Source organism: Nomia melanderi, chromosome 1 (genome assembly GCF_051020985.1).
Source record: "Nomia melanderi isolate GNS246 chromosome 1, iyNomMela1, whole genome shotgun sequence".
Taxonomy (NCBI): Eukaryota; Metazoa; Arthropoda; class Insecta; order Hymenoptera; family Halictidae; genus Nomia; species Nomia melanderi.
The window spans coordinates 11,325,499-11,342,667 of record NC_134999.1 but is presented as its reverse complement, the minus strand read 5'-3'; the positions used below and the strand labels follow the sequence as shown (position 1 = coordinate 11,342,667).

The window sequence follows — 17,169 nt, the reverse complement described above, 5'->3', positions numbered from 1 at the left end:
TTGCAAAATGATGAAGACTCTGAACGATCCATTACTCATCTTACTTCTAAATGACGTTCAAAAGCTTACGCCAAAACCTATTGCTTTCAATGTACTTATTTACAATATTCATTTCTACCTTACAATACAAACGCCACATCGAAAAGTAAAACAATGAGACACTTCAGCGCATCTAATAAATCACAGAAAACAGTGACTCGGTTAATCGACATCTGCAATTCAGAAGCTCAATCCCGAGACACTCTGTACCGTCAACAGCAATCAGTATGATCAAGTCAACGCGAGCGATCCTCTATCGTTCACTCTAAAGGCTCACAAACATATTGCAGCATGCAGCGATGGCATCGTCGCAAGTGTTAGGTTTGAGTCCCCTGATATATTAAATACATGTTGCACTCAATTAAAAAGTGAAAAAGTCTCAAGCCCATCACTTGCAGCGATGGCGTCGTTACAAGTGTTACATTCGAATCTCCTAATATTTTATGATACATATTACACTCAATGAAAAAGTGAAAGAGCCTCAAACCCATCGCTTGCGGCGATGCCCGCATCTCCGTATGCTCCAACGTGTACCGCGAGCTTCAAAACCAGCCGCCGTGGCCACGATCGCGTTGTTTCAACTGGGAATACTTACTTTTACATTGGAACGCGGCTGCCGGCGTGGACAGCAGCAGCTTGTCCATCATCGCCGGTGGCTCGGTGCACTTGGCGATCCCAGCCTCCAGGAAATCCTTCTTCACCCACTCGGCCAACCAGCGCATACTGCAGTCGCAGTAGAGAGGGTTGGACCCCAGAGCGCTGTAAACAACAACGGGCTCGTGAATTATCGACGGACGTAGGGACGGCATGCGTCTCGAAACGATCCGCGGATACTCACAGGTGGGTTATAGATTGAAGATCCTCGAACGCGCCCTCCGGGATCACCGATATGTTGTTGCCGTGCAGAGACCTGCCGGGAATCGGAATTTTATATGACCACCACCGAACGAACCGATGATGAAGGGACCTTCTTCGCGAGAACGTCTGTTAAACTATGCATTGCCGATCGATCGGCCCGAGGAAACGAGATGAAGGAGCTGATCATGTATGAATAAAAAATTCGTGACGGGAGATAGAGGTTTAACACGTTGAACGGTGGGATCACCCGAATAAATCATCATAATTCATTCAATTATACGATTATCGTTTCAACATTTTTCTGTGTTATAAATCATGTAAGTTAAAGGTATGATGTGATGTTCTGCGAGATAAACGTACGATAATAACACAACTCAATGAAATAATGTGATTATTTAATTCGTTATACATTTATTTGATATTTATTTGATCTTGTGTATTTTGATTCATGAAATCGTACGATGTTTAATACGTTAATTGGATTTCTGAGAGCAGATTTAAAAAAAGTATTGTTATTCACTGCATATGAAGTGAAATGAAAATGAATTGAAATGCTGGTAAATGACATGTGGCGGACAGAAGCTTTGCATTCTTCCGGATTAGAGATGGCAAAGTAAATCCAATGTGTCGTTAAACGAACGCGTTAGCGATGATTGCGCTTCAAATTGTTCGTGTGAATTTAATACCGCAATCATTGAAACGGACCTAGTGTATCGTAGATCATTGCGACGCGATAAAATAGCACGATTGCTTGTTAATTCGGCGCAGATTGTCCCGCCATCGCCAATCCCGTTCGTGCTACTATCGATCCTCAACACATGTCCCATTATCAATTATTCTTTGAACAAACTATACTGAGTGACGTTATTCACTGGGACGGCGCTAAAAATCACGGCCATTGTTCTAGTATTTCATTGACCCTTCTCGCGTAATTTGCTGCGTTCATTGAAATATCGTGTCGCGAAATAATAACGTAAATTCACGCATTGTCTACGAGGAGATATAACCGGTGGCAATCGAAACTCACATTATCCTCAATGATTTCAGGCCGGCGAGGGCGTTGCGTTGAATGCATTGCAGTTTGTTGTAGCTGATTATACTGTCAAACACAAAAGCAACGCATTATTGAGTATTCCTAAAATTCATAAAAAAATCGTACATTTCATTTCAACTGAAAATGTCACAGCAAACGAATATGTTCAAAACATTCACCATATTAATAACTAACCGACTAGTTACCATAGTATTATAATACATTCATTTCAGTATCAAGATTTCGTATATCCAATACAAGTTTTATCACTTTCACACGATTTTAAAATCAAAATTAGTGCTCATTACAAAAATTATATTATTATATTACGTTTCCACGGTGTTATAATCAAAATATAGTTCAAACTTATTGTTCATAAACGAAAAGAACCCAGTTACACGAAGCAATACTGCAAATTTATAAAAAGAAAATCAACAAACGTATTCAACAAAATTAACTTACAGGTGAGACAGCTTGGTGAGGTTTCTGAAGGTGTCGTTCGACAGCATTCCGATCTGATTGTTGCTCAGGTCCCTGAAACCGAGCGAACACCGTTATCAACGTTCGATCGACCGGAAAAGGAAAGACAAGGTTGCGCAAAATGGCACGTGTGTTTTATTTACAGTTTAGTGAGAATCCTCAGGTGGTTCAGCCTCTCCGGCTGGATCGTCTTGATGTCGTTCACGTCCAAATACAGCTCGGTGGTTTCCGGCGGAATCCCGCGCGGAATCTCCGTAAGCTGGGACCTCGAACACCTCACCACTGACCCGGCGCAATTACATTGGGGTGGACAGTAATCGTCTCCTAGGCAACCCACGCTGTCGTCTGCGATTCGTAAAACGGACGGCGGCCCGTTAATCTCGGAATCGATTTGGAAGATCAAAGGGAACCGTCGGGAAGAAACGGTTTCCGCGCCGTTTTTCGATACCTGGTGTTACTTTTCGCGAATCTCCACTAATGACGATATTTCCACGACAACAGAGGTATCTTAATAGTTTTCGATTTGAGTTTTGTATTTTTTTAGATAAAAGTTTGTTCTACTATAAATTGTGTTAAATTACGTACAATTTAAACAACATTTGTTGTAATAAATATTTTAAAGTTTTCGGGATCATTGAGAAGTTTAGGAAATTAAGTTTGGGTACAAGTGTGTGCTTATTCAAAAGACATTGAATTTCGTTTCAATCGATAAAAGAGTGATTTTGAAATGATGACTTATTATAAAATTGAATTTCTATTTAATATATGCAAAAATAATTCATTTAGTATTGAAAATTCTATGCAATCTTCTAGTTTCAGTAGCATTGAAAATTTATGAAAATTAATCTGACGATTAACTTGAATGAAACATTCAATATATTTAGTTCGTTTTGATGTGAACATTAGGAACAGCTAAAAGGAATTTTGTACAAAATTGTAGTGTTCTCTCTAATTTCGATTGAAACGGATTTCAATCTGATCATTTTAGAAGATATAACGAATTGTTCTTACTATTGCATTTGAACTCGTGATGGGGAATATCCTTGACAACGGCGTCCTTCAATCGCGGCGGATCGTGACAGTGGCCGACCACACCAGACATTTCGCGTTTCCTCAGCCATCCAGCGAACCACGCGAGATGACAATTACACGACAAAGGATTGCCTTGCATGTTGCTGCAAACGCGGGGCAATTTATTAAACCGGCATTAATTATGCGCACGGAAGCCGGAAATATTTTACCGGAGCGTGTTAGGGAAGTTAGTGCACTTGTGTATTAACACGATAATAAATATTAATGAAGCTCATCCTATACAATCTCCGTGCAATATTGCGGGAATTAAATATTCATCCGCGATGTAACTATTGCAATGTGCACGGTGTTATAAAATTTTATCGCACTATAATACAAATTGCAATATTACACCAATTAAATATTCAGTTTGCAATACGCTTTATCCTCTTCCGTAATGAAATTTTGTTTATCTAATTTCTGATATTCCGTACAATCGAGTAATTCATTCACCGACTCGCACAATTTCGTTTTACAATAAATGTATTTATTGAAAATATATTCATATTAGAAAACTACTCGTATAATCACTTGTATAATCTTTTAAAACTATAAAAGTAACAAGTTCTCTAGGTCACTTTCAAAACTTTTCAAGCATACGTAGCTTCTTTTCATTCCTTTTCAAACGGGCTTCTTATGATTTCATACGACTTTTACTCTATATAGGTTTACTTAGCATATCTCGAAGAATGAGTGACGTGGACGTGACCATTCGTTCAGAAAGTGACACGGTGGATATCAAAACAACAGTGACACGTGCACGAGCGACGTGGCAGGAAGCCCGATTGAAAAACGAAGCCTAGATCTGTCTATCCAAGATGGCAGGCGCTGCCACAACAGATATGTACTACTCACATGGTGCGTATGTGTGACAGCCCATCGAAGGCGCCCTGCATAACGCAGGTAACGGCGTTCCCGTGGAGGTTCCTGCGAAAATGAAGTTCGAAGGATATAGTCCTCCCAATGATACTGTTTTATGAAGGGCCGTAAAAGTTTCTACTCACAGAGTCTTAAGATTCGTCAAGCCGGTGAACATCTTGTTGTGAACTTCCCTCAGCCTGTTCTCCGACAGGAGTCTGCGAAACGACCAGTCGTTACTCGGCGAAGTGTATAAAGTTGGTGAATTATTAGAAGCGGGCAGAAAGAAGAAGAAAAGATGGCGGCGCGTCATTAGAAACGGCGAAACTCGTATGAGTAGTTCACAATAATAGTGGTCTAACCCTTCTCAGTTTTCAGGGAAACAAGGATTGAAAGGTCCTTGAGTTAATTAAATCGTAATATTAGAATTAGTGATATTAATGATAGTCAATAATACTGGTAACGTTGTAATATTAGAATTTAATTGATCAAAGAACACATTGCAGAAGCTTCTTTTCCTGGAGAACCAAAAAAACGGCAGTTGTGCCACTATTGTTTTGAGGCAATCTATATGTCGTCGAGTCGAATTTGAGTTGTTTATTGTCAACAAGCATGCAACCCGCACGAGTTTTCGATGAATTGCAGCTGACAGCGGAATCAAATACTGAAAATTGTTGAGGAACGGGAAGATGAATGCTCCGTTGCGTTTTGGGCTGACGTTGAAGCGTTCTACCGTTTTATGCGTCCGCGTCATTTAAAACGATTCAATTTTATTCGGAAATAAAAGTTGTTAATGTTCGGGGATGATTGACTACGTTTATTCGTCCTGTGCTCGACATAATTCATCGGCGTTCTTTTTGATCGAGATCAATGCAGTGTTTTTTTTCTGTAACTCGTTTAATATCCCTAACAATACATTTGTTACCGAAAATGAGTAATGTCTCGCGTATTTCAAACTCTCCGTTACACAACAATCGAGTAAATTAATTTCTCTGATATCTTTATAGCTGCAAAAAATTTATTCTTTTGTAATTTATCGTGTCGTATATCTTAATCCTTTTTTATTTGGACCAGATGATTCATATTGATCAATTGAATAAAGTAAAAGTAAGATTAGTTCGTTAAACACGATCAAAGAATTCTTTCATCTGGAATGCCGACTCGTCGATGGAGCTGCTCGATCTTTAATTTGTTTTTTTTCGGTATACAATATTCTGGATCAGTCTGTTCACTCGTCAGCGCCGAAACACGCGCGAGCCAACGGCAAACACCCCCATGCCCCGTCGACTATCTAATTAATCGACCCATTGTCCCGTTAATTGCCTTTGAAAATTAAATCCTATTCTGCTTCGTTAAAGCTCGTTTCAAAGTCCCGATCGAGCGAGGCACAAATAACGCAAGTAATCTCGACCCAGTGAATACAGCCGGTGTTATTCCGAACTTTCTCAGCGGGGAGCATTCCATTAAAAACAAGAGACAATTCACGCGAATTCACCTTCATGATAAAACAAAACTACGGAAACCGTACGATTCCCCGGAATAATTGTGACGGTTAAACAAACGGCGTATATTTTATTAAATTTATGATCCTTTTTACGATCTTCACGCAATAAGTTTCATTTTTAATTTTACATAAATTAAACATGAAAGCTCGTTTCCTCCCTTGAAAACTTTACAAAATTTCTTTCACTATTAATATCTGACAATTGTGATGCTCTATTTTAAATTTCCTAATCATTCTGACAAGATTCTTTAATCGCCAATTTTTAGTTACCTTATACACTAGTGATCCAGATTACACCAATCGTTACAGGAAACCTATTTCGCTATCTAAAAACCCTACAAAATTTCCTTTTCGTTTAATTCTTCCCTCAAATTTCCGATACGTTATCAAATCCGTAAGTTCTAGCCACCCTATACGTTCGTGTGCCCTACATTAATCTGCATTATCTCACGATTAAACGGTAAAAGTAGAGATATTACACCAACAAATTACTCTAGCAGAAATCTTATCCGGTTCCTGCATTTTCCCCAAACATTCTCGCCGGAAGCAATAAACGAAATCCACGGGCATCGATCGGTCCAATTAACCGAGCCGCAGTGAAGTACGTGCGATTAAGCTCGGTGGTGCGTTGGTCGAGCGGCTAAACAACGGAAACCCCCGAATAAAGGAACCGGACGGAAGCAAAAACAAAAAGGGAAGAAGTGGAGCATGGTGGTGGTCGGTCGTAGAAAAAACTTACAGGTCGGTGAGCTTGTACGCTCCTTGAAAGGCCGACGCCTCGATGCGTGAGATTTTATTCTTCCTGAGGTCCAAATGCTGCAGCTCGGGCAGCTTCTCGAACAGGCCGTCCGCTTTGATCTTATCCAGCTTGTTGTTGGCCAACAGTCTGGTCGCGGGTGGAGACAAAAGAAAACCGGGAGACGAGAAAGTTAGTGTCTGTCGTCGGCGTGTCCGTTACCGGCGAGCAATTAATCGCGCTCTACGGGGCGTCGGTCTATTAAACGGGTTCGAATAATTTATTTCGAATAATAGCCCCGCTACGCCCGTCCCCGCCAATCCGGCCTTTTAATCGGATAATTATCTTGTCGGCCGATTGAATTCCCTCGCGCGCCGGGGGGAACGATTCGTCTCGATCGATCATGAGCGATCGATCGACCCCCTCGGTGTCTTATTGCTTTGCACCCTTGTAAACAATGACTGCTAACGGGTACGTCGTGTTGAACGTTAATCGTGTCATTTGTAGTTTGTCTCGTTAATTTGTCAAGTTTATATATTGTTGTGCAATACGTTTGAAATTTAATACTTCCTCCATAAAATGTTTAGGTGAGTTTGTGATGGCACCAAATATGTCATGTCGATTTGTCAAGTTTATACGTTGTTCTATAATATTTCTGAAATTTAATACTTTTTTCATAAAAGATTTAAATGGCTTTGTGACGACACTAAATACAGTAAAATATAGGGAGAAAATGTTATACTTTCATTTGAAGTAGGTTTTGATCAATACTAATATTTTAAGTGGACTACAAAGTGGGGTGATGATTTATTATTTTCTCCATAGAATGGAGCAATTTCAGTTGTATACGCCATTTTGACGTTTAATTCGATCAAGATGGCGTTAAATGTTTGGAGGATAATTATAAATAGTATTAATAACTCATGATACCGTTATGTTATTATAATTGTCATGTTAAAAGACGATACTCACAAGGTGGATGTATAGATTGGCAGTTCCTTCGGTATAGAAGTTAGTTTCTTGTTAGAGCAATCAACAGTGGCGCCGTTGCAGGTACACGGAGCCGGACACTCTCCAGGCAGGATGCACTCGCCAGCTCTCTTTGTTAAGAGCTCCTCGTCGCCTAAGAACATGCAGCACGATATATTCTACTTCAAACAATCCTCTCTAAATTATCTTTCCATCTAACAACCACGAAACCACAATTTCTTCAGATGAGTTAATGATGTGAATGATTAAAGAGTTGATATCCGATTGATCCCTTTCCCAGTTAGATGATGACCGCCGCAATTCAACCAAGATGAAAAACAATAAAACTTTAACCATATAATACGATTAAAACTTATAAATACAATATAGAGATGAATATAATCGACTAATAAAACTTCCTCGTATACTTCGAAATCACAAAACTTATCCACATTCTATCGAAAACTATTACAAATATTTTGCCCCCCCCCCCCCAATCGACGGAGAAAAAGAAACGAAAAGACTATGAAAAATAGTTACATGATCTAACTTTCCTCATTTTTCTCTTCAATCAATAGAGAAAAGAAGCAAACGAGAAAAGAACAGTAATTTCAAATTTCACTTCCATCTTGCCACCACCGTCCGCCATTTTGTATCGCGAGTATTTCCGAATTGATCGCGACGTTCGAGCAAGAGCAAGTGGAAAAGGATTGTTGAACGCCTCTCCGCGAGTTTCTTCGGAACAACGTGCCCGAGTTCCGACCGAATTTTTCTTCCGCAGTGGGCGGAAGTTAAGAAAGTTCGCCGGCGCAGGGGAAGGGGCGAAGGCGGAGGGCGAGGGAGTCGAAGTTTTACGTGGGCACCGGGGCGCGGCGTAAGTTCTCGTTTGCGGGAGCGCGGCGTAACGATAATGTGCGGCTACCGAGACACATATACGTGCCGACGAAGTGTTTATTTTCCGGTGTCATTTACTCCGGGTGAAGTTGGCGTGGCACGGAAGCAGCCGCGACAGGGGAACGCGATTATATTCTGCGCGGCCGGGCGCAATTAGAGGAAATATACAACCGTGAAAAGGAGAAACACGAGGTAGCCCGTTGTTATTCTTGAACACGCGCGTGGTTTCAAGATTGCCGTGCGGCTCGCACGCTCGTCAAACGACGCCGCTACTTACGGAACCGTCCCGTACCCGTAGTCTCTTTTGATTCGCAACAGTCGGCACATTTCATGCTTCGGAAATAGGTCCGCCGCGCGACGCCATTTTAACGGGCCGCGCGCGATCGGGATCGTTGGAGCCGCAGATCTGTATGTGAATTCGGGCCTTTGAGAATATAATTGGAAATATGGAATTAAACAATTGGCTCTTTCTGCGGAATGTTATGGTAAATGGAATAGTTTAAGTGTTTCATGAATTTGGTGGTATTGTTCGCATCCTAAGCAATTTTGGGCTGGAATGTTTCCTATATATGCATAAGGATCTGCAGTCTATTATTTGCCGATGTTAATCCTTTTGTAGAAAAATGTATAATTATTTTTGTTAGTTTTATATTTTTATCGTAAGTTTGAATTATTTGTCGAATTACAGGAATTTCTTTTACTGGGAATTTCAAAATATTTTGAATCAAGAGGAATAACAGATTTTTTCTTGACAATATTTTATGTAAATCGTTAGTTCCGAAGCACGATAGATCGTGAAATTTTTTCACGTAATAAATCTCCTTAATTAGGTAATAAAGTGCGATATAGAAGGACGCAATAAGAGCACTGAAGATTACAGCCACACACACGGCCTTTAAATGGCGGGTGTATAGACTTCGTTTGCATTTTAACGTTAATGGAAAAATTATACAATTGTCACCGAGTACGTGATAGTGGTCCCTTAAGGAACGCAGTGGCTGACGGCGAGCGTGTTAAGTAATTGTAAATCAATGAGTTTATTAGAAGTTGGAAGATAAGTGCTTGAATAATCACCGCAGAAAATAATAATTTCGCGTCGATTTTGAAGCAGCATTCCGAGGGGCTAAAAGAGTCGCTGAAATTGACTAGGTTCAGCCGAGATAAGGGAATTTTAATTGGTCGTGATTATAAGGCACCCGCCGTGGACTGAATTCAAAATATGAACCTACGACATAATACATAACATCAACTTAATCGGGAACCTATTATTCCAAGCCTCGGGCTATTTAAAAAATTCTTAACATCTCGCAAATGTCTATCAACCCTTAACTTCATTCGTGACAAAGTTAACTAACCTTCCAGCATTAGCTCTTAATTTTTAATTAACCTCTCAACGTTTCCATCCTCAATGTCCTCCAACCACTTCAACTTCAACACTAATCAAAATTTCTTTTTCAATTAAAACCGTCTTTCACAGAGTACCTTCAAAAATTCAACTATCCATTCATTCGCATAATTAACATATACTTTCAACCCGCATTTTACAGTAAAGATATGTCGGAACGGTTATCAATTATTTACCGGCCATGGTGATCACCGAGGCAGTCGATGGGTTAACCTAACGTCGATTGTACTCTTATATTTGATATGAATCGTCCGAGAATTGATCGACGAATTTAAGAACCGATTCTTGGATGACTGTCGATTCGGTCTTCCTAAAAAGCCCGGCTGATTAATCGAAGTCAAACCGGCGTGGTCACGCGCGCCGGGTTACCATGTTAACGTCGCGACGATAAATTTTGATAATGAACAGTAGTAGCGGGCGATATCATTAAATTAAGCATCGGCGCGATACTCTCTTTCTCTCTGTCTGTCTATTTGTCTCTCTCTCTCTCTCTCTCTCTCTCTCTCTCTTTCTCTCTTCTACCCCTGCCTCTCTCTCCCTCTCGTACGTTAATTGAGTGTTGAATGTCATGTGCTCGGAGAGGTGAATATGTTTATGTATGAGCGTACGAGCGCGCAGGTGATTTATCATCACATTATACGCCGCGTTACAAATTGTCCGCCGCGGTACACGCGCGTAATTATATCGGTAATTTGCGTTCGCCGTTTAATAATACCGGGTAGGTACGCGTCGCGTGGCCACTTTCTCCGCGAGCTTCATTTCCTCTTGGCTGCCCAGGCCACGATCGTCGCGGGTCACTTGTGCAATGGCGATCACAATATGCGAGATATGGGAGTGATTAATGCGAGTGGCTTGGAATTTTTTTTATTAATACCTTTGCGATTTATCTGGACGAAGATATTTGTTGTTGCTGATTAGATGAAAGTACGTTTCGGTGTTTTTAAAGAATCTTGGAATATTTCTTAACATTTTTTTGAGTAAGTTGTAATCGATTTTAGGTATCTTTACACGACGTTCAAGGGTTATTCTAATACAAGATAGAATCATTTAGCGAGTATTCGAATGTTGGATGTTTCGACGAGTTACAAATTATACGTTGATGTTTACGCAAGGAAAATAAAATGTGTACTTCAATATACAGGGTGTATTAAATATTTCTATCAGTTCAAGAAACATCAAAATTATGTATTTATAAAGGATAGAGGCATTATAATATTGTTCAGAATAAGTTTTTATGGTTTTTACATTTTGTGATCGAATGTTGCAAGTAATTTATGCGATCCACCCTGTGTATCAACTTCAGCGAGAATGATTCTGTTCCAGGTGATGTGAATGGATGTTCATGAGTTACCGACCTGCGTCCGTGTCCCGGCGAAGCGTTTAGAAGAGAAAATATCGGAAAAATCGTGTCGTGCTTACCCTTACATTTGAACTTTTCGTTCCGCAACGAATCGATCCTCCGCTTCTGCGCCCTCTTCGGTGACTCGCACTTAGCACCCGACGTCTCGATGGGGTGCGCGTGAAGGTACGCGCTCAGCCATCGCAGATTGCAATCGCAGATGAACGGATTCTTTGCCAAATGTCTGCGAGAAATCGAGGAACGTTTCTTTCAAGCGGCTGTACTCGAGGCTTCACGCTGTTTCGACTACGTTTTCCCTCGAATCGTGTGCACCTCGCACAAATTTAACCTAATTTCCGCGTCCGCGAAAATTTCAACCCCTTCGCAGCTTAATATACGTCTAATCGGAGAAATTGATATTAAATCAAATTTCATTTTACTGGCAAAATAAAATCAAGTTCTGGTGAATATTATTGAAGTCTGGATTTCATAAACCTTGAAAGATTCTTAGATACTGTAAACGTATGAATTCCTGCAATCCAATTATAACCAAGTTCAGATGAACTTGTTAAATATTTCATTAAACTACGTAAGGGTTATTCTTTGTCCGAGAACATTTTTTTAATCGTTTTAATAAATTCCTGCACACTATAATAAAATAACTATGGGCGGAATGTCGATATATTGGAAAAAGGTTTAATAATTTTTAATGAAACACAGAATTTGAAAGCAGGAATATCAATGAAGATTGCAATGGTAAAAATAAAATTATGAATTATTGTAAATCTCTTATTGTAATAGGTATATTATTAGAAAAATAAGTGTTTTTAGTTGCTGAAAGAAATTAGTAAATTTTCTAATATTTTGTATCGATTTCAGAGAATATTTAGAACAACGTTGCGCAAATAGCGGCACACGAGTCCCCAGGCAGTGAACAAAAAGCTCAGTGACACGCATCCGCGATTCGATCCCGCCGTTAAGTGGGAAGGGGTCGCGCGAAACGCTAAAGCCACGGTAATTTGTATAAATTAACGGTTCAATGGCGGAATACAAACAGCGTTTCAATGCTTCGCAGATTGGCGAAAGTTCCATTGGCCAGGGATCTGATGTTGTTATCGTACAGGGACAACAGTGTCAGGCTGGTCAGATCTCGGAACAGATCGGTCCGTATGCAGGATATCTCGTTCGCGTTCAACAATCTGTAAAAGGTCATTTTAGTTTGTCAATTTCCTCTTTTTAGTGCACCAAATTAATTACAGTGGGCCATAAAAACAAACAATAACGACAGATTTATGGAATATTTAAATAAAATATTCTCAACAACCTAGGAAGCGGAAAAATGTCACTGTAAAATTACTCTGAACAAATAATAAATATAAAATATGATTTCAAATGTTGGAAATAGGAAAATAAAAATGAAATTTGAAAAATAATTTTTAATCACCATTTGAGATAACAACATAAGGGACGATATTAAGGATTGAAAAATAAAACTGAAAAATGTTCTATTGCTGATTAAAACAATCAATTTTCTAATTTTTCTTCTAAACATTCACTTACAGCAATTCTAAATTGGTCAAGCCTTGGAACAATCCACTGGGCAGTTCGGTGATCTTGTTTCCGTACAGCACGCTGGAATCATGTTGCAATGTTATTTATCAATTGCAAAAATATCGTGCATTTGATATCGTATGTTTCATACGTACAGTGATTCGAGGGATTTCAATCCGTGGAACGCGTCCGCAGCTACCTTTTTGATCTGATTGTTGCTGAGGTCACTGCGAATGAATAAATGGAAGGATATCGAGCATTAAACGTTATCAGTTACAGATTTGAACATGTTACGGGAGAAAACGGATAGATAGTAATATCGCGAACGTCACTCACATTCTGCGCAGCCTCCTGTATGGGAAGAAAGCTTTCGGCGGGATCTCCGTGATGCTGTTCTGCTCCAACCGACTGTGAACGATCGAACAGAGAACAAATAAATTAACAAACGTTCGACAGCTTCGCTCGTTTGATTCCCAGCGTAGTTACAGTTGCGCAAACCGGAGAACAGCCTGCATTGATCGATTCCACGTAAAAGAGAATTTTCAGAAGCGTCGAGTCAAATGCAATTACTGCGGGAATCTTTGTCGAATACTCGGTGCAATTACTCGACGTATCCATCTGTTTTAAATTTCGAATATTCTCCTTTTAGTTTCCTGCGATGTCATTTATCTCAATAATCCACCGTCGTATTTTAATTAATTTAAAACTCGCTAGATATCAATATCTTTGATTCAAAGCTTCAAAGTAAATATTCAATTTTAGTAAAATTCAATTTAAAGTTATTGCTACAAAGTCTACATTTCTAACGAAAATTTCATTTCTTAGACCTCCATTGATATCTCTCCCCACCAACTCATCATAAAACACGACGCTTCCAAAAATTAATTAATTCAGAACTCGCGAGATATGAATATTCTTTAATCGAAAGCTTCAAAGTAACTTTTCAATTTCAGTCAAATCAAGTTCAAAGTTCTTACTGGAAATTCAACATCAACATAAATTTAATTTCGTAACCTTCGTTAAGAATTATTGCCGACCAGTTCTCATAAAACAGGATGCTTCCAAGATCTATCAAAACCTCGCAGGACTGAAGTTCGAGACAATTTGAGTCATCCATCATCAAAACAGATCGGTAAAAACTATGCTCGATTATGCCGATACTTCGCCACGCTTCTAAAACGCTGGCCAAACTTTCCGGGAACTTGCGAGACTACTTTTTCGCGGTCGATACGCGAACGTGGATCGAGTTTCTTAGTTAACCAGGTGACGATGGTCGGCCGCTGTGCAGCGGTTAATTGCGAAGTTTACATCGATATCACGTCTCGAACTTCATGCAAGAGCGATTCGGCAACTGTACGCTGGGATAGTGTAGGAGACAATCTCGTTTACGAACAGCTCGGTGGTGTCCTCGGGAAGGTGGGTGGGCACTTTCGTCAAAGAATTCTCCCTGCAGTCGACGATACCATCGGCGCATTTGCACGGATGCGGGCAATGCGGTTCCGCGCTGCATTCGGATACTGTCCGCTCAACCGGGCCCGAACACTTGAATTCGTGCTCCTGTGCGGGGAACGGAAACAGCAAGAATTTTTAGTCAAAGATACGTCGGTTTGGAACTCTCCGCGACAGGGCGATAATAAAGCGAGCCCGTCCATAGTCGGATTACAGCTGTAACCAGCGCCATTCCGCGGACGCCCGAGATAGGACTGTATTTTAATTAATTATACGCTGATAAAATGGTCACTCGCGTTTCAGCGACTTTTCTGGAACTTTGACGGAGAGATTGGGAGAAGACGGCTTCAATAAAAGGTGAATGTCTCATTTGAAGTTCAAATTTGGGAATGTGGAGCTTTTAAGAAATTTAGGGAAATTTGGAACTCATTGGAGATCATTTGATTTTAGTAACTAGGGGAATTTTTGATGGTATAAGTGTTTTCAGTATCGTAGAAAAGACGCTGTAAGTAACGGTTAAAATTAATGAGAGAGTTTGAGATGTTAAGTGCGAGGTCAGATTGTTTTCATGAGTAGGGGGATTTTTGAATACTTCATAATAATAGGTAATAATCTATTGAAAATTTAAATCATTTTAGAACGTAGGATATTTTTGATCATCTTTAAGTACTTCGACATAAATGGTATGCTTTAAAACATTCGAAGGAATAGCGAGAAGTTCGGAGAATGTTAAAATAAAAGAGATTTTCTAATTCACGAACCAGCAAGTCGACGATATTTCGATTTTTCAGCTGAATCGGCGAGGCGCATCGTATGTTGTGTTGGCCGAGCCGCGGGAACGTTTTCAAATGTCGTGACAACCAGGCCAAATGGCAGTCGCAGGAAAGTGCGTTGTCGACGAGCATCAGCGTTTGCAAATGGGACAGGCCGTTCAGCATTTCCCTCCCCAGCGTAGTCAGTTTATTATTATTCAACATCCTGCAATGCGGCATTAACAAATACAACCTCCCTCGTTCCACAGACATCGAAAAAAAAGAAATTATGGTTTCATGAACGATCACTGAAAATCAACAGTAATAACACAAAAAATCTCAAATACAAGCAACACAATAATTATCGATTCGAGCGAACCAGAGAATTTACTTTCAGATTACAAATATTTGTTTAATCGACTTCGCTACTTCGATTTCTGCCGTCACAATAAAATACGAAAATCTCATTTTCATTCGTTAGTCAGTAATTGAGCTTCATTTATTCTCTAATTGTCCGGCACGAAAATTTCAATTCGACGGTACAAAATGTTCGGAACGAATATTTAATTCACTCACAGTATTTCAAGATTCTTCAGCTCCCGTATCGACGCTTCATCGATGCAGGTCAGCACGTTGTTGTCGAGCAGCCTGCGAAAGCAAATGATTCATGAGGATGTCCGCCGAAATTCCACGGTTGAAAAATTTAAACGGTATTTTATATCTTCCAGGAGTTCGCGTTCGATGTTATATCAATAAGTTATCGGCGGCCACGATTCATCGAGCGACCGGTTCTCCTCTATATTTTTAATATCCGGATGAAAGCAGTGGCTGCGCGATGTTACGGGAGACCGTAAAGGAACAAGAAAGGCAATTAATTATAGACCGAGGTGAAGAAAGCAGTAAAGCAAAAAACCAGTACCGTAAGAACGAGCTACGAAAAGTTCACTTTACACGGCTCTGAACTATCTTTTTTACATTAGCGAGGAATTTTAGATTAAACCGGAATTAGCTCGCCTGCCGGCGACCGTGTCCGACTAGGTCGAGGGACGCTACTTAGCTGTCAGAGCTACCGTTGACCTGTTCCACTAGCTTCGATCCTTTTTTTCACGGACAGCAGTTCAATTACACTTTCGAAAAAGTGATCCAACATATAAAGATAACTTACAGATATTTCAGAGACGATATTCCTCTAAGCGTCTTCGGACCAATAGTAGCGATTTGATTGTGGCTGAGATCCCTGAAACAAATCAAAAGCAAACTTATTAAATTCATGAATAAAATATCCCATTCGATTAGAAACTTAATAATCTATCCCACATAGTACCTAATCATTTAAGTATTCCACATACAAATCTCCAACACCCAAATCCGCATAACTTAAAACTAATCAAATGTCACCTAACCTCAAATTCGCTTTCCGAAATCTTTTAACATCATAAAAATCCTAAAAATGTCTTAAGAAGGATGCAACGCCACAAATTTCGAGCACTGCTTGAACACTTGGACTCATTAAAATTAAACGCTCTGGCGATCAATTTATCAGGCTCCACCGCGAACCGCTCCAATATTCAATACCCTTCGCGCCGGAGAAAAGGTAAAACCAATTTCCGTGTTGGTTGCTGGGGACAAGGGAGCCATTACATAATCAGCAGGAAAGCCGCGGAGACATCGATCAATTAACCTGTGCTGCGGCGGGTGATGGGCAGATATATGCCGTCGACCTTTCGAACTTTCTATCGCGCAGAGCAGTAAAGACGGTTGCCGGACGGCCGATCGGCCCGGCGATACGTTAGTCCAGTTCGCTAGCAGTTTGTCTCGAGTTCGTTCCACATTCCCGGTAAATTATTCAAAAAGTCGCCGACTGCCACCGCGGATCGCCGGGAAAAATTGCGGACGACTCACGTGTGACCGTGCACGTGCACGCGGCTCACGTGGGCAGCTATGGATTTCTTTAAGGTTTCACGGGGTCGTTACACTGGGTAACGAGTGACCGTTTCCTACGGTCTCTTCACGTGACAGGCCGAACGCTTCTCCTTCGGCTAGAACCGAACACCCGTTTCTCTCGTTTCCGATGGTTTTTCCGGGCGCACCGTGCTCACCCGATGAATATTCAATGGAAATTTCGCCGGGTCATATACGCGCGCTATGGCCACGTCGCGCTCCATTCATGGCACCTTTAATCCGCCCAGAATCAAATTTTTATTTTGCTCCAGGTCCACGACGAAATGTTT

At 40.5% G+C, this 17,169-nt stretch overlaps 1 protein-coding gene across 5 annotated transcripts in view; it reads right to left on the bottom strand.

Moving 5' to 3' along the window:
- Positions 1–17,169, bottom strand: part of sli (slit guidance ligand) — a 489,923-nt gene that overhangs the window by 13,106 nt on the left and 459,648 nt on the right. For 4 of the 5 annotated variants that reach the window (XM_031978354.2, XM_076365538.1, XM_076365549.1 and 1 more), the window contains 19 exons: positions 16,104–16,175; positions 15,515–15,586; positions 14,948–15,164; positions 14,131–14,294; positions 13,074–13,145; positions 12,893–12,964; positions 12,747–12,818; positions 12,242–12,385; positions 11,267–11,430; positions 7,552–7,702; positions 6,583–6,729; positions 4,486–4,557; positions 4,337–4,408; positions 3,422–3,585; positions 2,554–2,755; positions 2,393–2,464; positions 1,925–1,996; positions 878–949; positions 635–798 (listed from right to left, as the gene is read on the bottom strand). In XM_031978354.2, the coding sequence (XP_031834214.1) occupies positions 635–798; positions 878–949; positions 1,925–1,996; positions 2,393–2,464; positions 2,554–2,755; positions 3,422–3,585; positions 4,337–4,408; positions 4,486–4,557; positions 6,583–6,729; positions 7,552–7,702; positions 11,267–11,430; positions 12,242–12,385; positions 12,747–12,818; positions 12,893–12,964; positions 13,074–13,145; positions 14,131–14,294; positions 14,948–15,164; positions 15,515–15,586; positions 16,104–16,175 (2,237 nt within the window). The remainder of the gene's footprint in view (positions 1–634; positions 799–877; positions 950–1,924; positions 1,997–2,392; positions 2,465–2,553; positions 2,756–3,421; positions 3,586–4,336; positions 4,409–4,485; positions 4,558–6,582; positions 6,730–7,551; positions 7,703–11,266; positions 11,431–12,241; positions 12,386–12,746; positions 12,819–12,892; positions 12,965–13,073; positions 13,146–14,130; positions 14,295–14,947; positions 15,165–15,514; positions 15,587–16,103; positions 16,176–17,169) is intronic. The other variant, XM_031978355.2, reaches the window with a different exon arrangement.